This window comes from Terrapene carolina, unplaced genomic scaffold (genome assembly GCF_002925995.2).
Source record: "Terrapene carolina triunguis isolate 2854851 unplaced genomic scaffold, T_m_triunguis-2.0 Scaffold195, whole genome shotgun sequence".
Classification (NCBI taxonomy): Eukaryota; Metazoa; Chordata; order Testudines; family Emydidae; genus Terrapene; species Terrapene triunguis.
In genome coordinates, this window is record NW_020664546.1 from 884,462 (window position 1) to 907,523 (window position 23,062).

At 48.1% G+C, this 23,062-nt stretch overlaps 1 protein-coding gene across 2 annotated transcripts in view; it reads left to right on the forward strand.

Moving 5' to 3' along the window:
* KLHL12 (kelch like family member 12) overlaps positions 1-23,062 on the forward strand; it is an 88,088-nt gene that overhangs the window by 27,320 nt on the left and 37,706 nt on the right. For both annotated transcript variants that reach the window (XM_026655099.2, XM_024192823.3), the window contains exons 4-6: positions 11,125-11,274; positions 12,572-12,686; positions 15,075-15,181. In XM_026655099.2, coding sequence (XP_026510884.1) covers positions 11,125-11,274; positions 12,572-12,686; positions 15,075-15,181 — 372 coding nt within the window. The remainder of the gene's footprint in view (positions 1-11,124; positions 11,275-12,571; positions 12,687-15,074; positions 15,182-23,062) is intronic.

The window sequence follows — 23,062 nt, forward strand, 5'->3', positions numbered from 1 at the left end:
CCCCAGCCCTCTGCCCTGACCTCGAGTCGCCCCACTCAGCCCGCTGCAGGCCTAGGTGAACAGAAACCCAGGCTGGAAGCGGGCTGAGCAGGCTGGTGGCGTAAGATCAGCATTTTAATTTAATTTTAAAGGAAGCTTCTTAAACATTTTGAAAACCTTGTTTACTTTACATACAACAATAGTTTAGTTATATAATATAGACTTATAGAGCGAGACCTTCTAAAAAACGTTAACATGTATTACCGGCACGCGAAACCTTAAATTAAAGTGAATAAATGAAGACTCAGCACACCACTTCTGAAAGGTTGCCTACCCCTGGTCTAGAGCCATCCTCTTAGGAACCCCCTTTCAGGTAGTTGAAAGCAGCTATCAAATCCCCCCTCATTCTTCTCTTCTGCAGACTAAACAATCCCAGTTCCCTCAGCCTCTCCTCGTAAGTCATGTGCTCCAGCCCCCTAATCATTTTTGTTGCCCTGCGCTGGACTCTTTCCAATTTTTCCACATCCTTCTTGTTGTGTGGGGCCCCAAACTGGACACAGTACTCCAGATGAGGCCTCACCAATGTTGAATAGAGGGGAATGATCACATCCCTTGATCTGCTGGCAGTGCCCCTACTTATACAGCCCAAAATGCCATTAGCCTTCTTGGCAACAAGGGCACACTGTTGACTCATATCCAGCTTCTCGTCCACTGTAACCCCTAGGTCCTTTTCTGCAGAATTGCTGCTTAGCCATTCGTTCCCTAGTGTGTAGCAGTGCATGGAATTCTTCCGTCCTAAGTGCAGGACTCTGCACTTGTCCTTATTGAACCTCATCAGATTTCTTTTGGCCCAATCCTCTAATTTGTCTATTTCCCTCTGTATCCTATCCCTACCCTCCCAGTTTAGTGTCATCTGCAAACTTACTGAAGGTGCAGTCCACACCATCCTCCAGATCATTAATGAAGATACTGAACAAAACTGGCCCCAGGACCGACCCTTGGGGCACTCCGCTTGATACCGGCCGCCAACTAGACATTGAGCCGTTGATCACTACCCGTTGAGCCCGATGATCTAGCCTGCTTTCTATCCACCTTATAGTCCATTCATCCAATCCATACTTCTTTAAATTGCTGGCAAGAGTACTGTGGGAGACCGTATCAAAACTTTGCTAAAGTCAAGATATATCACATCCACTGCTTTCCCCTCATCCACAGAGCCAGTTATCTCGTCATAGAAGGCAATTAGGTTAGTCAGGCATGACTTGCCCTTGGTGAATCCATGCTGACTGTTCCTGAACACTTTCCTCTAAGTGCTTCAGAATTGATTCCTTGAGGACCTGCTCCATGATTTTTCCAGGGATTGAGGTGAGGTTGACTGGCCTGTAGTTCCCCGGATTCTCCTTCTTCCCTTTTTTAAAGATGGGCACTACATTAGCCTTTTTCCAGTCATCTGGGACCTAAGGTTGTATTAGGACACTCCCCACCCAACCAAATTCTTGAAGCAGGAAAAGAACAAGTTAAAGGAAAACGCTCCAGCATTCTTTGCCACCTTCATGTCACCTACAATGCTGTTGCTAACACACTCCAAAAGTTATTCACTTCCATTGGCATCAGGTACCAAATTGCTACATGTATCCCAGTGTCTTCCCTCTCGCTCTGTCATGCAGTCTTAACACAATCTTCCGTTCTCTTGGATCAACAGATCAGTGCACCAACCAGTCTATCACATATAGTCAATCAATTTGCAAAGTTATTCAGCTTGGACAACAGAAAGAAATGCAGAAAGGAAACCTAGCATAATTAGTGACAAGTAGTTGTATTTTTAAAATTCCTTCATTTTCAGTAACCCGTGGTGCAATATTGGTAATGTAGGTTCTTCTTCGAGTGCTTGCTCATACCGATTCCAATTAGGTGTGCAAGCGCTGTGAGCACGATTGTCAGAAGATTTTTACCCTAGCAACACTCGGTGGGTCGGCTGAGGCGCCCCCTGGAGTGGCGCTTGTATGGCGCCGGATATATGCCCCGGCCAACCCAGCACCCTCTCAGTTCCTTCTTACCGCCCGTGACGGTCGTTGGAACTGTGGAGCGCGGCTTAGCTGATTGCCACTTCCCTAGCTTTTAGCTCATTTATAGTTGTAGATAGTTTTTATAGAGTAGTTATTAGTTTCTAGTTGTAGTTAATTGTTGTTAGTGTAAATAGTAATTGGGGGTAAGGGGCTTCTCCCCTTCCCTCCCTCCCGGTACCCGGGCTCATGCCTAGGTCTCCGGGTTTCAAACCGTGCTCGGCCTGCCTTAAGCCGATGCCTACGGGAGACCCCTACGACTCCTTTTTGAAGTGCGTGGGGGAATCCCATCAATCAGATAAGTGCTGCATTTGTAAGGCATTCAAGCCTCGGACTAAGAAGGAGCGGGACTTTCACTTGAAACAGCTCCTTATGGAAGCGGCACTTAGCCCGATGTCCTCGGCTCCGCGTCGAGACCCAGCGCCGACCCTGTCGGTCCGAAGTGCGCCTCCGGCACCGGAAGCAACAGCTTCACGTCCTGGCATCAGCAAAGACTCCCGGCACTGGGCATCTCCGGCACCTCTACCAGTACGGCACCACTCGCTGTCTCCGGGACCCAAGAAGCAGCACAAACAACCTGCTGCTCCTTTGCAGTTGCCGGCACCGCCTGTGCCTCCCTCGGAGCCGCGTTCCGTGCTAGACCACCCCGCGAAGGCTCCAACTCCGGCACCGTTGATTCCGGTGCTACTAGCGCCGTTGAGTCCAGTGCATGTAAGCTCCCCGGTGCGTACTTTCTCTACGGCACGTGACCTGATTGCGCTCACTGAGCCAAGACCGTCGCAACCTTCGGTACCGCCGGTATGGGCTGTTCCCTCGAAAGGAAAGCCCTCCATGATGCGCCCTCCGTCACAGAGCGAGACGGGACAGCACCGATTCCGGTCCCAATCCCGGTCACGGTCCCGATCCAGACGCTGGTCTCGTCCATTGGCACCGCTTGCAGTCCTGCCACCAATCACCATCTCGGCGCCGGTCACGCTCGCGGCACCGCTCCGCCTCACGAAGATTTTCTTCCCGGTACGGTCGGTACCGGTCCAGATCCCGGCACCGGTCTACTCGGAGTCGATCCCGGCACCGTTCCGCCCATAGATCTTTGTCGAGGTCCAGATCTGCCTCCCGGCACCGATATGACTGCCAGTCCCGATCCAGGTCACGGTACCGCTTGAGACCACGGTGCGGGGCGACAACACAAGACAGGGCGACCCAGCATGCGCGATCGGCTCCACCTTGGCCGTCCCGCCCCACCCCGAGGTCGTCCCAGGCAGAAAGTGGCTACCATGTCCAGGACCAGGATGCGGACGGTGCTAGCCAATGGCACGATGAGGGGCAGGATCCTGGTCAGGGACCTCCGCAATGGTCCTTTTGGACCCCTTGGGCATACCATCAGGTCCAAGGTGTCCCGTCGGGGGCTTCTCACTCTGCCCACTCGGAACCCCGGGTACCAGAGGCCATTGTGAGTCGCCCTCCCCCGGGGGGTTCGGAGGTGATGGCCCTGCCCTCAGCTCAGGCCCATGCCCCTAGCATGGTGGACCTAGGGCAACCGGACCCTCCACAACAAGACTTGCCCGAGGTCCCGTTAGTCCCTGGAGTATCCTCCTCATCTTCGCCTGACGAGGCAGTGGCTGGTACGTCCTCCTCTGGCCCCCACCTATAGACCTCCATGCACACCAAGAGTTGCTTCGCAGGGTGGCACAAAACATGAGCCTCCGGGTGGAGGAGGTGGTGGAGGTCAAGGATCCGGTAGTGGACATTCTATCTGCCGATACCCCAACACGTATAGCCTTGCCATTTATTCGGACCATCCAGGCTAATGCCAATACGATCTGGCAATCTCCGGCCTCTATTCCTCCCACTGCCAAGGGGGTGGAGAGGAAGTACTTGGCCCCCTCCGAAGACTACAAATACTTGTATATTCACCCCCAACCATGCTCCCTTGTTGTACAGTCCGTTAATGAGAGGGAAAGACACGGCCAACAAGCTCCCGCTCCTAAATCCAAGGACGCTAGACGCCTGGATTTATTCAGGCGCAAGATTTATTCTACTGGCGGCTTACAACTCAGGGTGGCTAACCAGCAGGCTCTCTTGAGTCGCTACAATTATAATACCTGGAACTTGATGGGAAAGTTCAAAGAGCTTATTCCTCAGGAGTCTAGGGAGGAGTTCGGGGCCCTACTAGAGGAGTGCAAGAAAGTAGCCAGCACATCTTTGCAGGCCTCAATAGATGTGGCAGACTTGGCGGCTAGGACTCTAGCCTTGGGCGTAGCTATGTGCTGCATCTCGTGGCTGCAGGTCTCCGGTCTCCCACCGGAACTCCAGCAGACTATCCAGGACCTGCCCTTTGATGGCCATGGTCTGTTTTCTGACAAGATTGACTCCAGACTCCAGAGTCTGAAGGATAACCGGGCCATCATGCGTTCATTGGGCATGCATACCCCGGTGACGCAACTTAGGCCTTTCTGACCCCAACCACAGTACACCTACCCTATTCCTCGGCCGAGACAGGACTTCTCTAGAAGACGTGGCCGGGGTGGTAGGAAGAGACAGTCTGGTCCTCAGACGGGCCAGAACCAGGGCCCCCCCAAACCTTCGGCGGGGTCCAAGCAAAACTTTTGAAGGTGTGCCCGAGGGTGGAGCACCAGTCTCCTTCCAGGATCCTTCCCCACCTTTCACCAACCGCCTCTCCTATTTCCTCCCTGCATGGTCCCGCATAACGTCAGACCGATGGGTCCTACGTATGGTGGAAAGTGGATACCGCCTTCAATTTGTTTTGTCCTCCCCCTCTCCCCCCATCCTCCCCCCCCGTCCCTCTTCAGGGACCCCTCTCATGAGCAACTCCTCCTACAGGAGGTGCAAACGCTCCTATCGGAGCTATAGAGGAGGTTCCAAGGGAACTGAGGGGCAGGGGTTTTACTCCGGTTACTTCCTAATCCCCAAGGCAAAGGGGGGGCTACGGCCCATCCTGGACCTGCACGGACTCAGCAAATTTATGGTAAGGTTGAAGTTCCGCATGGTTTCCCTGGGGACCATTATCCCTTCCCTGGATCCTGGAGACTGGTACGCCGCCCTTGACATGAAGGACGCGTACTTCCACATAGCGATTTACCCGCCGCACAGGCATTTCCTTCACTTTGTGGTCAACCAACAGCACTTCCAATTTACCGTCCTTCCCTTCGGCCTATCCACGGCACCAAGGGTCTTTACAAAGTGTATGGCCATCGTAGGTGCCTCATTCCGTCGACATCGGATCCAAGTGTTTCCGTACCTTGACAACTGGCTCATTTGGTGTCGCTCCAAGGACCAGGTGCAATCTCATGTCCAGTTCACCATGAGCTTGTTCAGACAGCTGGGCCTACTGCTCAATGTTGAAAAGTCCACTTTGGAGCCGACCTAAAGAATAGACTTCATCGGAGCAGTCCTGGATTCAAAACTCGCCCGTGCGTGCCTACCGCACGCCCGCTTCCAGTCCATGGCGAGCATTATCCACGGCCTCCAAAGCTTCCCGACCTCGACAGCATGCACGTGCCTCGGTCTCCTGGGACACATGGCGTCTTGCACCTTCGTGACCAGACATGCCAGACTGCGCCTCCGTCCACTTCAGGCCTGGCTCTAAACCGTATACCGCCCAGGCTGGGACAGTATGGACACAGTGGTCACGGTACCGACGGAAGTTCTAACCTCCTTGGTCTGATGGCTGAACCCCAGCTCAGTATGCGAAGGGGTGCCATTCCATGCCCCACAGCCCTCCCTGGTCCTGACCACGGATGCATCATCTTTGGGTTGGAGTGCTCATCTCGCAGACCTTCGCACACAGGGCCTTTGGACCACTCAAGAGATTTCCCTGCACATCAACGTACGGGAACTGAGAGCAGTGCGCCTGGAGTGCCAGGTGTTCGGCAAGCACCTTCAGGGCTGTTGTGCTGCAGTTTTCACAGACAACACAATGGCCATGTTTTATATCAACAAACAAGGGGGAGCACGATCGTCCCCCCTCTGTCAGGAAGCCATTCGCCTGTGGGAATTTTGCATAGTCCACTCGATCGACCTGGTGGCATCGTTTCTCCCAGGAGTCCAAAATACCTTGGCAGATCGCCTCAGCAGATCCTTTCTGGCTCACGAGTGGTCAATTCGCCCGGACATTATCCATTCCGTTTTCCAGAAGTGGGGGTTTCCCCAGATAGACCTTTTCGCCTCTCGCTAGAATCGGAAGTGCCAGGTGTTCTGCTCTCTCCAGGGGCACTCCCCGGGTTCCCTATCGGACGCCTTCCTGATACCGTGGAAAGACCGCCTGTACTACGCCTTTCCTCCATTCCTGTTAGTCCACAAGGTCCTTCTCAAGCTGCGCAGAGACAGGGCCTGCTTAATCTTGATCACCCCGGCATGGCCCAGGCAACATTGGTATACCACTCTCCTCAATCTATTGGTGACCACTCCAATTCCACTTCCATTGTGGCCGGATCTGATCACTCAGGAACACGGCCGTCTCTGTCATCCGGACCTGCAATCCCTCCACCTCACAGCATGGATGCTGCATGGCTAACTCAATCTGAGCTACGTTGCTCCCGCTTGGTGCAGCAGGTACTTTTGGGTAGTAGAAAGCCCTCGACTAGGTCCATGTACTTGGCCAAGTGGAAGCGTTTCTCCTGCTGGTGTGCTCAGCAATACTGCCCCTCTGGAGGCGCCAGTACCTACCATCTTAGACTATCTCTTGTCCTTGAAACAGCAGGGCCTAGCAGTTTCTTCCATCAGAGTTCACCTAGCAGCGATTTCGGCCTTCCACCCGGGCGAAAATGAGCGCTCGGTCTTCTCCAATCCCATGGTCAGCAGGTTCCTCAAGGGATTGGAACGTCTGTACCCGCAAATTTGGCATCCGGCCCCTACGTGGGACCTCAACCTGGTCCTATCCAGACTCATGGGTGCCCTATTCGAGCCGATGGCCACTTGCTCGCTCCTGTACCTTTCCTGGAAAACAGCTTTCCTCGTCGCTATCACCTCGGCGAGACGTGTGTCGGAGCTTAGAGCCCTTACTTCGGACCCACTGTATACGGTGATTCATAAGGACAAGGTACAGCTGTGACCACATCCTGCCTTCCTTCCTAAGGTGGTGTCTGCCTTCCATGTCAACCAAGACAGCTTCCTTCCGGTCTTCTATCCGAAACCGCATGCTTCTCGATGAGAACAACAGCTGCATTCCCTAGATGTTCGCAGGGCCCTTGCCTTTTACATCGAACGAACGAAACCTTTTAGGAGGACAACCCAGCTGTTCGTAGCTGTGGCAGACCGGATGAAGGGCCTCCCGGTCTCCGCCCAGCGCATCTCGTCCTGGATCACATCTTGCATCCGTGTGTGCTATGACTTGGCTGGCGTGCCAACTATGCACCTTACTGCCCACTCCACCCGGGCTCAAGCTTCCTCCTCCGCCTTCCTGGCTCATGTGCCCATACAGGAGATGTGTAGGGCAGCAACCTGGTCATCGGTGCATACCTTTGCTTCCCACTACGCGATTGTCCCAACAGTCAAGGGGTGATGCAGCATTTGGCTCAGCGGTTCTCCACTGTACGACGTCTCACTCCGACCCCACCGCCTAGGTAAGGCTTGAGAGTCACCTAATTGGAATCGATATGAGCAAGCACTCGAAGAAGAAAAGACGGTTACTCACCTTTGTAACTGTTGTTCTTTGAGATGTGTTGCTCATATCCATTCCAAACCCGCCCTCCTTCCCCTCTGTCGGAGGAGCCGGCAACAAGGAACTGAGGGGGTGCTGGATCGGCCGGGGCATATATCCGGCGCCATAAAGGCGCCACTCCAGGGGGCGCCTCAGCCGACCCACCGAGTGTTGCTAGGGTAAAAATCTTCCGATGATCATGCATGCGGCGCGCGCACACCTAATTGGAATGAATATGAGCAATACATCTCGAAGAACAGCCGTTACAAAGGTGAGTAACCATCTCTTATTACTGTTGGAGTTTGAGCCTGCAAACACCTATGCATGTGCTTATCTTCGCTTGTGTGAGCAGTCCCAGTGACATCTCTGCAGCTGCTTGTGTGGGTAAAGCTAAGTACATATGTAAACGTTTGCAGGGTTGGAGCCTTAGAAAATATTTATGCCCACACTGTGCTGGGTGCCTTCCAAACACATAGGAAGATGGTCTCTGCCAAGAATCTAGTCTGAAGAGATATGAAGGGAACGGGACAGAGAGTATAGCTTACAAACACTGCAATCATTATTTATTAGTTACCTATTTGTTCTCTTTTTGGTTAAGAAATGTGTGTGTCTGCAGCATCTGATTCTTACATTATCAGTGTCTTTAAAATGTACTTCTACATACAAGAGATGAAGTTTCAGATATGTGCCAAAGCTCTGCAGTTGGTCACTGAATGGAGCCACTACTGAGAGGTTCACCAAACTAGTGACCTCTTTGTTCTGTTTCCTACTGTATTGATCTGTTTGTGAGGAGTGCAGGTACTTGGGAGTGATGGCCGCTCTGAGAATTGATCATTGGACTAGACAGCTGTTTATTTGTAAGACATACCTCCAGATCTGCTGCATCAAGATGGTAGAAGTATGAATTTCTCTTTAAGCCTGAGATGTTACTCAATTTCTTTTGGACTGTGAGTTTCTCAGGGAGGGACCACTTCATTCTGTGTCTCATACAGTGCCAAATACATTGTCAGCATTAAAAAAAATTATCTCTAACCAGGTGACTGCCCTGATTTAGTAAGCTGCATTTTATATTTTCATGGAGCCTATAAAGTGGAAGTAGATCCAGTATATGTAAAAACTAATCAAAGGTTTATATGTCAGGAAGGTTTTGCCATTTGAAGTGGCAGGATTCAGTCCTGAATTAATTAATTAATTGACTGTATTCTGATTATAATGCATCTTACAGTAAATGTAAACAGTAATTTTCAAACCTAAGTAAGATACATTCCCTGGCCTGAAACATGTACAGTGTAAATGAGACAAACACAAACCAAGAAACATCACAACAGTCCAGGAGAGCTGTTTAATTTGCTTTCTTCGAAGTAAAAGGGGCACCATGGAATTTGAAAGGCCTTGAAAATTTATGCTTCTTTTAAAAAGTCCTTTGATAATTAAAAAATCAATAAACATGAGCTTTTCAAAATTAGGGTGTGTCTATCCTATCACAACTGCCCTTTGGCTGGGCAGCGCACCTCTTTCAAGGCTGCTGGGCTGGTTGGGATTGTTTTTTCATATGCATCAGAAGTTGATATCTAGATTGTTCAGCCATCTAACTGCTGCATCATCGAGCATAGCACGATGCACTCCTCCATCAAGTTTTGACTATATGCATTGCTACCCTGCAGTCATTCTTGTAAAGATTGGGCTAAACCAAATTTCTGTATTGTAGCAGCCATTATGGCCATTCCAGGAACTGTCCAAGATTCGCGTCCCAGGTTGCAAACAAGTGGGTGTAAATTTGGGCTTCTGAAGTTCACCAGCATGCCTGGATTGGGATTGTTGATGCTCATGTGCTGGTCCTGTTGTCCCTCTGTTTTCCCATTTGCCTTTTTTCTGTTTCAAGGGGGTGGGGGAATGGATGCGATGAGCTCTGAGTGTTCCTGGCAGCAGGATGAGTGTTGGGGAGAGCAGGAGACAGCAACCCATGTGTGGATGGTAGTTTTACTCAGCTCAGGAGCTGAGATTTTAATGCTGTACCAGCCCTTACTCTGGAGATTGATTTTTTTTATCATGGGGACACTATATAAGTGGCAATATCACTTGTTTTCACAGAATTAAGGATCCTGTAACATTCAGATCTGCCTCAGCCATTATTTCAGTGAGTGCTCTATAGACGTTACACTGGGGAGGAAATAAAGCTGGTGTTGTTCAAATTCCTGGGGTTTACAGACGCTTCTCCTGTCTCTAAAGTGGGATTTTAGTAGCAGATTTGTTAGGTATGGGGATCTTCTTTTTGGGTATTAACAGAGAAGGGCATGATCACTTCTGCTTGCTTATGTATTTCAAGGATGCTCTCAGAGTATCAATTAATGCCTTTGATACGTTTAGATTTTATGCTGTGTTTTTGATCAAGCCCACTAAGTACAATACTGAAAGGAAGAAACTTAACTTCAGATATAGTTTTAAAGGGAAGTGACCGATCTTGGCTGTATGCTTTATGTTTCAGAGTGAGTTTCTGTATGTAGAACTGCCCCCTTATCCCTGGGGCTGTGCTCTCTGAGCTCTCCTGGTAAGAGCTTTGCCTCATCTTTAAACCTACCCCATCCTCCAAGGGTTTGCTGATGTGCTCACTTGGTTTGGCTGGGGTATCATCTTGTGGCTGAAACCCATGAGGTTTTACCAGACCCTGCATCTGCCTAACATCTGGCCTGCCCTTACTTCTGAAGCAAGACCCATTTGAGATGCAGAATCCAAAGCATAGGAAGTGAAGCTGACTTTCCTATATGACTGGAATGAAATCACTAGTCATGCTGGCTGTAAAGTGGGTACTCATGTCCCATTGCTGATTCTTGCCCAACCCCAGTGATTTGCTGAAACCTTAATTACTTACGAGCCTTCTCCTTAGTGGTTGCACTTTTAGTGTGCCCTGGAATTACCGACAGTCAAACAATTTGTATTTTCAGAGCTTAGCCAAAGTGCTCAGGGCTGTCTGCAACAGATTTCAGTTTTCCAGAGTCAGTAAATATCTCTGGGAGGGGGTGGGTATTTGAAAGTTGGTTTCTTCAAGTGGGGAGAAATGGACCAAGAAAGCTAGAGCCTCTGGTGTTAAGAGGTTAGTGTTTGGGCATTTGAACATGGGCTGCAGAGGGTTAATGATGAGTAAATTCTAATGGCTACAGAAAGTTCCAGAAAGCTATTGGGAGAGGTGGTGATATAAAAGGAAACAATTGGGTGGCACTTTAAATAGGAAAAATCAAAGAGAACTTCTTGGTGATCGTTTGTAAATATCATTCTTAGAAACCCTCATGATAAACTGTTGCTTAAGAATTCAACCTTTTTGCTAACTGAGAAGCAGAGTCAACAATCTGGACAGTTATTGTTCATCCCAAATCCAGCCACTGGAACAACCCTTTCTGAACTCTGATCAGTGCTTTTTCTTTTTAGGTGGATTCTGAAGAACCTGTTTTTGAGGCAGTTATAAATTGGGTGAAACACTCAAAAAAGGAACGGGAGGACTCCTTGCCAGAGCTGCTGCAGTACGTGCGCATGCCGCTTCTTACCCCACGCTACATCACAGATGTCATAGACACCGAGGTATAAACAGCACAGTGATCCTGTGATATAGAAAGGTTAAGAGTCAATATTATTATTCCTTTGCATTCCATAGTTCAGCCCCAAATATCTCAATAGAACACATTGGGGACTCTTTCCATACTGTTTCCCTTCAGTGATGGCCTTTAATTAAGGCTACGTTTTAGTCACGGGTATTTTTAGTAAAAGTCATGGATAGGTCACGGGCAGTAAACCATGGACGTGACCTGTCCATGACTTTTACTATATACTCGTAACTAAAACTTGGGGCAGGGGGCTGCGGGTGATCTGGGGTAGCGGTCTGGGGATGTTGGAGGGAGCGGGTGGCAGCGCGCGGCCCAGGACCTGTGCTGGCGAGGGCGGGGTGGGTGGCAGTGCGTGGCCCAGGACCCCTGCTGATGCTGGGTGGGGAGGGTTGGCGGGGCTGGCGGGCTCCCGGCTCCGACTGGCATGTCCCTGCAGCTCCTAGGGGGAGGAGTGGCCAGGGGGGCTCTGCGCACTGCTCCCGACACAAGCACTGGCACTGCAGCTCCCATTGGCCGGGAACCACAGCCAATGGGAGCTGCGGGGGCCGTACCTGCGGGCACGGGCAGCATGTGGAGCCCCCTGGCCCCTCCGCCTAGGAACTGCAGGGACATGCACTCCGCCCTGCACTCCAAGCCCTAGCCCTGAGCCCCCTCCCACACACCCAAACTTCTGCTGCTGGCCCATGGGCTGCCCATCTTTGGCATCCCCATCTTGGGCAGCCCCTGAGCCAGCACCGGCCGCTGCAGAAGCCACGAAGATCATGGAAAGTCACAGAATCCGTGACTTCCATGACCTCCGTGACAGACACGCAGCTTTACCTATAATCCATAGTGTTATCCTTACCCAGCTGGAGATTCCTAGTTGTGTTACCCTCACCAAGCAGGGCAGAGTTTCCTGCAGCAAACTACATTAGAACGGTTTCACTGCCATAATGAAATTGATCTAAAACTAATATTATTACCCTGATGCCAATCCCCAGCACAGACATAGTTGAACTGGTTTAAATATTGCTTAAATTGGTTTATCTTAGTTTGGTAATTTACTTGGTCTTGTTTGTTCTTCCACAGTTAGGGAACCCTGCAGTATCTGGCACTGTGCAGGTTTTTGGCCTTTTTTCGTCTGTAGCACTTTCAGCCTTTCTCTGTTGCCAGCAGGTCATCATGCAAGTCAGAGTTTTAATGTCATTTAAATCCAGTGGAACTGGTTCTAACATGATTGTTTCTAGGGAATTTAAAACAAATCAAACATACAACATATGCATGTTTTCTCCCAGCCTTTTATACGGTGCAGTTTGCAGTGCAGAGACCTTGTAGATGAAGCTAAGAAATTCCACCTAAGGCCTGAGCTCCGGAGTCAGATGCAAGGACCCAGGACCAGAGCACGTCTAGGTGAGCAACAAAGGAAAAGACACTCAGGAGGTTCTCTGGGACATTGCCAGGTATTGTATTTAGATGCTTGTCTAGTGCCTTCTGACTGATGATCTCAATGCTTCACAGATACTAATGAGCTAACTCTCACAACCCTTTGGGAAGCAAGTAATATTCCCATTGTACAGAGGGAAACTGAGACAGAGAATGGAAGTGATTTGACTCAGAACAAACAGTGAATTTGTGGCAGAGCTGGGAGTAGAGACCAGATCGCCTTAACTTCCAGTTCTGTGTATTAGTCACAAGACTGTCTTTCCCCTCAGAGTTGTCCATGCTTCTAGACGTGTATCCCAACGTGGTGGGATAGTTTCTTTCTACCCCTTTACCCGGATCATTAAAAACACCAGGGAGGTAGGAAGAGATACTTCAGTGTTAAAGAGCAAAAATAAGCCCTTTGCCTCTCTTTGACACATGCCTTAGCAAGCCTCCTTCTTGCTTGAAGTTACGATCTCCCTTTCTGACAGGTCTGCAGAGTTGAGCTCAATTGATTGCAATGTAGTTAGAGGTCAGTTGCTCTTGGCCTGCAGAAGCAGCATGCCAGTCCTTTTGCAGGGCAAAAATGCTTTTCATCTCTCTCGACAACTCCCACCCAGGAACTATTATAATCTAGTCTGACCTCCTGCATAACACAGGCCATAAAATTTCACCCAGTTAACCCTGCAGAAGAGAAGAGTGAGGGGGGATTTGATAGCAGCTTTCTACTATCCGAAGGGGGGTTCCAAATAGGATGGAGTTAGGCTGTTCTCAGTGGTGGCAGATGACAGAACAAGGAGGAGTGGGGGAGGTCTAGGTTGGATATTAGAAAAAACTATTTCACTAGGAGGGTAGTGAAGCACTGGAATGGGTTACCTAGGGAGGTGGTGGAATCTCCCTCCTTAGAGGTTTTTAAGGCCCGACTTAACAAAGCCCTGGCTGGGATGATTTAGTTGGGGTGGTCCTGCCTTGAGCAGGGGATTGGAATAGATGACTTCCTGAGGTCTCTTCCAACTCTAATCTTCTATGATTCTATGACTCGGACCCTCCAGTCGAGCGATCCTGGGTCTGAGCCCTAGGTTAGCATATTTGCAGTGTGTATGCAAGGGGGATTTGGCTTGAGCCTTGCCTGAGACCTGGGATTAAATTGTTGTGTAGACATACCATCAGAGAACAGGCAGAAATCAGACAGAAATGGGAGAGAGCTCTGTGGAGCTTTGGGATAAAATACATGCTTCAAAATCATTTGCTTGTTTACATAGTTTTAAGGTGACTGCAAAGGAAAGAAATAGTTTGATTTCCCCTCCCCCCCCCCCCCCCCCCCCCCGTGATGTACAAGGAAGGATTAGGCAGAATATTTAGGATTTTTTCTTTTCAGGGCTTGGCTATCCTTGTTTTACTTGGCAGTATTATGGACAACTTGGGAAGTAGTAGGATGATGATGATATGAGTAGCAAGGAGGTGAAACTGGGCAACTGAGTGGGGGAAGAGATTTTGAAACGATTACACTGTTCTTTGATGTATTTATTTACTTATTTAACTCAAACTCCTGACAAACATTGGAGGAAAAATAAGTTTCCATGTTAAAGATCCAGCACTGCTCCCCTTTAAGCAGGGGCTCAATAGGCTCCCATTCCACTAGTCTGGGCCTCCAAGAGACTTCCAGAAAAAAACAGAAGAGGAAACATGATATTATTGATAATTCTAAGCTAAACAGAACAGGCAGGAAAAATCCTTTCAGGCCTTCCTTATACATGATAAAGAAGCAAAAAGGGCACAGAACTCTTTTCTTTCCTTTATAGGAGAAATATTTAACACAGTTAACTTCATGGTCACCTGAAAAAGACTTTATTTGGAATTTAATATTTTCAGAAAATAGTTCTTCCCCCAAATCATCCCTTCTGCCTTTAATTATAAGTATTTTGTAGCTGAATTGCTTCCTTCCATCAGGATAAGTCTCCTACTGTGCTTCAGTGGGGTAGCTAGGTAGGTACAGCAGCAACTGGTTGCATGAGGAGGGTATAGGGCATTGATGCTCACAGTGAAATGGTGAATGAGGGAGGGTGCTCTCTCTGGCCTGCATCTGAGGGGTAGCTTAGATGATGAGAAAGGAGAACAATTCTTGTGAGAATAAGCTAGGAGGAGCATGGACCAGCCACTTTGAGGTGTGGGGAAGGCTGAATATTGTCTATATGGTGCAGGGAGGGAAACAAAGAGAAGTGACAGCAATATTCAGTTAAAGAGGCAGCTGTGCCCCATCATTCCTGCCACAGACCATCCCTCCAGGATGGATCCAAAAGTTTCATTAAAGGATTCTTTCTAGGTGACCCTTTGGTGGCAGAGGAATTAACTTGACTCTGGACTTTTTTTCTACAGGGGCTAACGAAGTTCTGTTAGTGATTGGAGGCTTTGGCAGTCAGCAGTCACCTATTGACGTGGTGGAAAAATATGACCCAAAGACCGAGGAGTGGAGTTTCTTGCCGGTAAGGAATTATCTGCTTTACCACATTTTTCACCACCAGTGGGTCCTGCAAATGTAATGGATCAAAATACTGATAGGTCTAAACATTCTGATAAGGGGATAATTGCTTAGTGTTCCCCATATGGACTGTCCATTCTCTTCCGCTTAGAATTGGAGATTTATGTTCAGAGGGACTGCTGAGGGTTAGATGTTGCCAGAAGTGTTAATGATTCAGCATCTTTCCTCTGCTTGACTGAGATTTGCACCGGTGCCCCAACTCAGTACCAAGGGCTCTTTGCTGCTTGTGGGACTCTCTTTTAGGTGAGATATTAAATTTAGATCCCAAGCTCTTATGGCCATTAAAAATTCCCCTGAAACTTTTTGCAATGGTTTGTATGAGTTTCTGTGTTCTGGCCAGATTCCAGTTTGGATGATTGTAATCTACCTCCTTAAATTACGACTGCAGTTAGATTCTGCATTCTCCATTTCCTCTCCTAAGCTGTTGTGTAGTGTTGCTATTAGCTATTTAACAGCTGCCACATTCTATCCAGAGGAGGCTGTATTTCAGGGGTGAAATGATGCTAGTGTATAAACAGTGTATAATAAATGAGTGAAGTTTGCAGAGCACAGTAAGATCTGTGGAGGAAAGATGCCACTAATTGATGGTCATTAGTCTTAATATTGATAACATAGACATATCAGGTTTTTTGGAAAGATTAATTAAAATATTATCTCAGAAAATATACATTGAGAAAAATGTCTTCATAGATTAATAGATTTCAAAGCCAGAAGGAACCACTGCATAACACAGGCTGTAGATCTTCCCCAAAATAATTCCTAGAGCAGATCTTTTAGAAAAATATCCAATCTTGATTTTAAAATTGTCAGTGATGGAGAATCCACCACAACACTCAGTAGGTTATTCCAGTGGTTAATTACTCTTGCTGTCAAACATTTACACCTTGTTTTCAGTCTAATATTTCTCTAGCTTCAACTTTCAGCCATTGGATTGTGTTTTACCTTTCTCTACTAGATTGAAGAGCCCATTCTTCTTCGAGATAAGTGTCCCTGTGGGTGCAGCACTCCAGGTGTTGGTGTGTCCCTATACCTTCGCTCGGAGATTTTTACAGCAGTACTCGCACGGGCCGTGCATGCGCGGTGCCTGCCTCACATGCCCACCATGTCTCAATAGCACATGTGCGTGGCCGGTCTCTTCAATTCCTTCTCTACCGTCCCTGGCCTGAGATGGAGCTCAGCAGAGTTGCTGAAAAACTTCTTTGCTTTTAGCTAGTCTAGTTAGTTTTACACAGTTTTACCCTGTATTTAGTCAGATACGTTTTATTTTTCCTTTCCCAGTCCCTCAAAAAAACCAACCAAACAAAAAAACCTCCATTTTTTTCTTCCTTCCCATTTTTCCTGTCAGTTAGTTCATAATATGACTGGCTCACCAGCTTTTAAGTGCTGCGCTACGTGCAGAGATGCCATCCCTATTTCGGACAGCCACTCTCAATGTGTTCGCCGCTTGGGGGAGTCCCACATCCCCCAGAAATGCATCCACTGTAGTAAATTAAAAGCCAGGGCACGAAAAGACAGAGACCTCAGGCTCAAGTTAATATTAATGGAAAAGTCCCTCGTACCTGCCTCCGACCCAGGTGCGGATTCCTCATCGACACAAAGCCCTCCTCGGTCAGCAAAAGATTAAAAAAAAGGCAAAAAACCGACCACCTGCCTCGCCTCACAAAGACTTACCGCTTCCCAAATGATCTCCGAGCAGGTCTGTCTCCTCGGTGCCGACCGCTCCATGGCTCAGCACATATGAAGCGCCAGGCACCTCCGGCACCGCACGTACCCTGGCTGCTTCCAAGGCACACCATCCCGACGCCAGGGCTTCAGGCTTAAAGTTGCCTGCCTCTTCTCATGTAGCACCTGGTGTCGACTCAACTGAGCCTGCCCTTGTCACAGCCTAGTGCGGTTGCTACTGTGGCACCAGCACCTCAAGCCACTATATCTGCCCCTACGGCACAGCGGCATTCGGGACCACCCGACCCCATGACACCGCAATTGCAGCTAACAGAATGCACTCTGGCTGCAAACACTGCGGCACTGCAGTTTGTTCATTCAAGGGATTTGCTGGAATCACCGACCCTATAGTCCCTGCTTGATACTGATCTCTCACCAGACCTATCAACATGGCCCCGACAGCTATCTCATATTCCTTCTCACTTCTCTAGTTATGAGGATGCCGATGTTCAGGGAGGTTTTTCACCATACCATTCCTCCCAACTCAAGACCCCAGTCAGCATGGGACACAGGAGATCAAGGTCTTCATACTCCAAGGACCTACCATCCTGGTATGCACACCCATGGATGGGACCACCCATGCCATTTCCCAAACAGTGGCATTAATGTGGCCCCTGGGGATCATACAGGGACACCATGGTGACCGACACAGCCCCAGAAGAGGTGACACCGCATCTCCTCTTGAACCTGTGCATACATCTGCGACTGAACTACAGGAACAACCCGCAGTGCTGCACGTAGAAGAAGAGGCATCTGACACCTCTCCGAACAATATTAATTAACCCACCGGACGAGGCTATTATGCCCCCACCTCCAACAACAGCGGATGATTTTTCTAATTTTCAGGATCTCTTCAAAAGAGTGGCTAATGAATTTAAGATTACCCTGGAGGAAGTACCTGAAAATCAGCATGAGCTGACTGACATTCTGCAACCTTCCAGTGCATCTAAGATTGCTCTCCTATTAATGCAGCCATTATGGATCCTGCCAAGAATATGTGGCAAACACCGGCCACTATAACCCCTACCTGCAAGCTAGCAGACTGGAAATACTATGTCCCTTCCAAGGGCTCAGAGTTCCTTTTCATGCACCGAGCACCAAATTCACTGGTAGTTGAAGCAGCTAACCAAAGGAACAAACAACAGCATCTCCCGTCCACCCCCTTTGACAAAGACAGTACAGTAACTCCTCACTTAACGTTGTCCTGATTAACGTTTTGTTGTTACGTTGCTGATCTATTAGGGAACAAGCTTGTTTAAAGTTGCGCAATGCTCCCTTATAATGTCGTTTGGCAGCTGCCTGCTTTGTCCACTGCTCGCAGGATTCTCTGGAAGAGCAGCCCCTCCTTGTGGGGATTAGAACCAAGGGGGCTGGCAGCCCCCGCCCCCCATCAGCTCCCCTAAATTCCCTGTAAGGTGTGTGGCTCGGCAGCTGCCTAGCAGCAGTTCAGGTGGCCCTCCCCCCACTGCCCTGCTGCTCCTGCCCTGCCCTGCCCTCGATATGCTCCCGGGAGCTTCCTGTTTGCGGGGGGAGAGGGGTGCTGATATCAGGATGTCCCCCTGCTCCTGCCCACCCACCCCCGTTCCTTACCCCCTCTCCACAAAGTGGAGGAGAGGGAACAGGGCTCAGGGACAGAAAGGAGGGAGCTTGCTGGAAACTGTTGCTTCCTGTCTGAACTGGCTGATATGCTTAAAAGGGCAACATACTTGAAGTGGGATCCGTGTACTTAAAGGGGCAATGCACGTCTCTCTCTCTCACTCATGCATGCATCCCCCAGCAGGTTGGAAAGTCAGCACCTGTGCAGCCGTGCATGTGCTGTCAGGAGGAGGGAGTGTTGCGCTCCAGCTGGATAGCGTGGGCTCATCATCATGTTCAGTTTTTGCAGGGAAGTGTTTGTAGCTACTGCCCTGCATCTATTGTGTTTCCTCCCTCCTGCCTCAGTCCATGCTGCCTTGTAGAGTGTGAGGCTACATTAACAACAGCGTATTAACCCTTGAGGGCTCAGCTGAGTGCTAGTTCATCATTGAGCAGCAAGGCATTCCCTGGGAAATATCCCACCCTCTTACTCCACCATCTCAACCAAGCTTCACAAACATTCATTGCTGTGTACAATATTAAACTCTTTGTTTAAAATTGTTTAAAACTTATACTGTATGTGTATATAATGTCTTTTGTCTGGCGAAAAAAAATTCCCTGGAACCTAATCCCCCCTATTTACATTAATTCTTATGGGGAAATTGGATTCGCTTAACATCGTTTCACATAAAGTTGCATTTTTCAGGAACATAACTACGTTAAGTGAGGAGTTACTGTAAAAGGTTGGACCTACTCGGTCGAAAAGTTTGTGTCGTCCACACTACAATTCAGGGTGGCTAATTACGTGGCCCTATTGGCCAAATGTGACCACAGAAATTACGGGAAACTCATGGACTTCATTACCGATATTCCTGAGGGCAAGAGACAGCAATTCAAAGCCGTAGTCTCTGAGGGGCACTGCAATAGCAGTCGTGATGCATTGGGCCTCATGGTTTACATCATCTTCTTTCCCACACGAGATTCAGAATACTGTGGAAGATCTCCTCTTTGATGGAGACAAATTATTCTCCACAAAGACCAAAAAGTGTTGCATACCATGAAGGATTCCAGAGCGACTCTCAGGTCCCTAGGCATCCACACACCATTGACTAGAAGGAGACAATATAGGTATCAGCCATATCAACGTCCACGATATCCGACCTACACTCAACAACACCAGAGGCCATATGATCACCAACAGCAAGAACGCCAGAGACCTAGGTACCAACGTCGCTGCTTCACTCTGTTGACACCTTCCCAACCCCCTCCACCTAACAAGCAGATTTGAAGCCTTGGTCGATGGTATAGAAGACTTCCCACCCACTCCAGCGCTCATATTACCTACCCATATTTTTGGGCACTGTTTGCTACTTTTTTACCACAAATGGGAGAACATTACTACCGACAAATGGGCCCTAGAGGTCATCAGAATGGGCTACTCCATTCCCTTCCTGTCCATACCCCCCACCCACCTCATCCCTCTTCAGGAACCCCTCTCACGGCCACTTGCTCCACCAAGAGGTACAACATCTCCTGCAAATAGGAGCCCGACCAGCACAAAGAAATGGGGTTTTACTCCCGTTATTTTTTAACAGAAAAGAAAAATGGAGGATGGCAGCCCATTCTTGACCTCAGATGACTCAACAAGTTCATCAAAAAGCAAAAATTCAAAATGGTTACCCTCACAACCATAATTCCAGCGCTGGAGCAGGGAGATTGGTTTTCAGCCCTTGACCTGCAGGACGCCTATTTTCATGTAACTATACATCCTGCCCACAGGCGTTTTCTCCGCTTTGTTCTGGGCTCACAGCACTACCAGTACAGAGTTCTGCCCTTGGGCCTCTCAATAGCTCCCCATATCTTTTCCAAAATTCTCGCGGGGGTAACGGCTCACCTAAGGAAAAAAGGAGTCATAATTTTTCCTTACCTGGATGATTGCCTCCTCAAAGTGCGGAGTCTCGAGGAGGCCGTTTGATCCACCCAGATGACTGTCGACTGTTTCCAGGGTCTTGGCCTACAAATAAACGAACAAATCCACATTGATTCCTACCCAACAACTGGAGTTCATAGGTGCACACCTTGATTTGTCAACGGGACTCACATCTCTCCCATTTGACAGATTCAACACCATAAGAAATCTGATCGTCAAGTTGTGAAACAACCCTCAGGTCACTTTCCGAGACTGCCTACAACTTCTGGGCCATAAGACCTCTTGTACTTTTGTGGTCAAAAACGCATGCCTCTACATATATTCCAAGGCTGGATGACCACTGTCTACAGACCAAATGTACACAGTCTAAACAGACTTCTATCCATCCCTACCAAAGTCAAGGACTCACTCGTATGATGGATTCTTCCACACAATCTCTGCTCTGGAGTCTCGTTCCTACAGGACTCCCCCTCCATTATAATTACTACAGACACACCCCTCACTGGCTGGGGGGGCACACATGGCGTATCATACCACTCAAGGACTTTGGTCCCCCACCAAAGCTTCTTTACACATAAACCTTCTAGAACTCGGAGCAGTCTGCAATGCTTGCCTCCAATTCCTCCCCTTCATCAAAAACCAAAACAACAGGATCATGACTGACAACATCGCCTGCATGTTTTATCTAAACAGACAAGGAGGAGCTCGATCCCATCTCTTTGCACCGAAGCTATGAAGCTTTGGAATTGGTATCTCCAACACAATATCCAGATTTCAGCTTCTTACCTACCCGGTTCTTTAAACACTACCGCGGACGAGCTCAGCAGAGCATTTCCCCTAGATCACGAATGGGAGATAAACAAGACCATCCTACACAACATATTTAAAATATGGGGTTACCCGAAACTGGACCTTTTTGCAACCGCAAAACCAAGTATCCAGAATCCCGCTCCAGAGCTGGCCTAGGGAAACACTCCTTGGGGTGTTTCCAATGGAGCGGCAAATTACTGTACGCATTCCCCCCCCAATGCCACTTCTACACAGAGTGTTACTCAAAATACGGACAGACTGTGCCAGGGTCATACTAATAGCCCCTACGTGGCCCAGGCAGGCGTGGTACGCTTTTCTTACCAGGATGTCAATTTGTCCGCTGATTCCGCTGCCCCTTCTTCCGAACCTATTATCACAGCCCCTTCTTCCGAACCTGTTATCAAAGCGGTCGACTACCCCACCCCAGCCTCTTTATCATGAAAGTGTAACTTACAAATGTAGATTTTTAAATTTTTTTTAACATAACTGCACTCAAAAATAAAACAATGTAAACTTTAGAGACTATAAGTCCACTTGGTCCTACTTCTTTTTCAGCCAGTCGCTAAGGCAAACAAGTTTGTTTACATTTACGGGAGATACTGCTGCCTACTTCTTATTTATTATGTCACCAGAAAGTGAGAACAGGCGTTTGCATGGCACTTTTGTAGCTGGTGTTGCAAGGTATTTATGTGCCAGATATTCTAAACATTCGTATGTCCCTTCATGCTTTGGTCACCATTCCAGAGGATATGCTTCCATGCAGATGATGCTCATTAAAAAAAATAATGATTAATTAAATTTGTCACTGAACTTCTTTGGGGAGAATTGTATGTCCCCTGCTCTGTTTTACCCGCATTCTGCCATATATTTCATGTTATAGCAGGCTCGGATGATGACCCAGCACATGTTCGTTTTAAGAACATTTTCACAGCAGATTGGACAAATCGCAAAGAAGGTACCAATGTGAGATTTCTAAAAATAGCTACAGCACTCGACCGAAGGTTTAAGAATCTGAAGTGCCGTCCAAAATCTTAGGGGGACGAGGTGTGGAGCATGCTTTCAGAAGTCTTAAAAGAGCAACACTCCGATGAGGAAACTACAGAACCCGAACCAGCAAAAAAGAAAATCAGCCTGCAGATGGCATCTGACTCAGATGATGAAAATGAACATGCATCAATCCGCTCTGCTTTGGATCATTATCGAGCAGAACCCATCTTCAGCATGGACACATGTCCTCTGGAATGGTGATTGAAGCATGAAGGGACATATGAATCTTTAGCGCATCTGGCACGTAAATATCTTGCGACGCCGGCTACAACAGTGTCATGAGAAGGCCTGTTCTCACTTTCAGGTGACATTGTAAACAAGAAGTGGGCAGCATTATCTCCTGCAAATTGTAGCCAAACTTGTTTTGTCTGAGCGATTGGCTGAAGTAGGACTGAGTGGACTTGTAGATTCTAAAGTTTTACATTTGTTTTATTTTTGAATGCAGTTATTTTTTGTACATAATTTTTTGTACATAATTGTACTTTCATGATAAAGAGATTGCTCTACAGTATTTATATTAGGTGAATTGAGAAATACTATTTCTTTGGTTTTTTACAGTGCAAATATTTGAAATAAAAATAATAATGTAAAGTAAGCACTGAACACTTTGTATTCTGTGTTGTAATTGAAATCAATATATTTGAAAATGTAGAAAATATCCAAAACTATTTAAATAAATTGTATTTTATTATTGTTTAACAGCGTGATTAATTTTTTTTAATCGTGTGACAGCCCTACTTT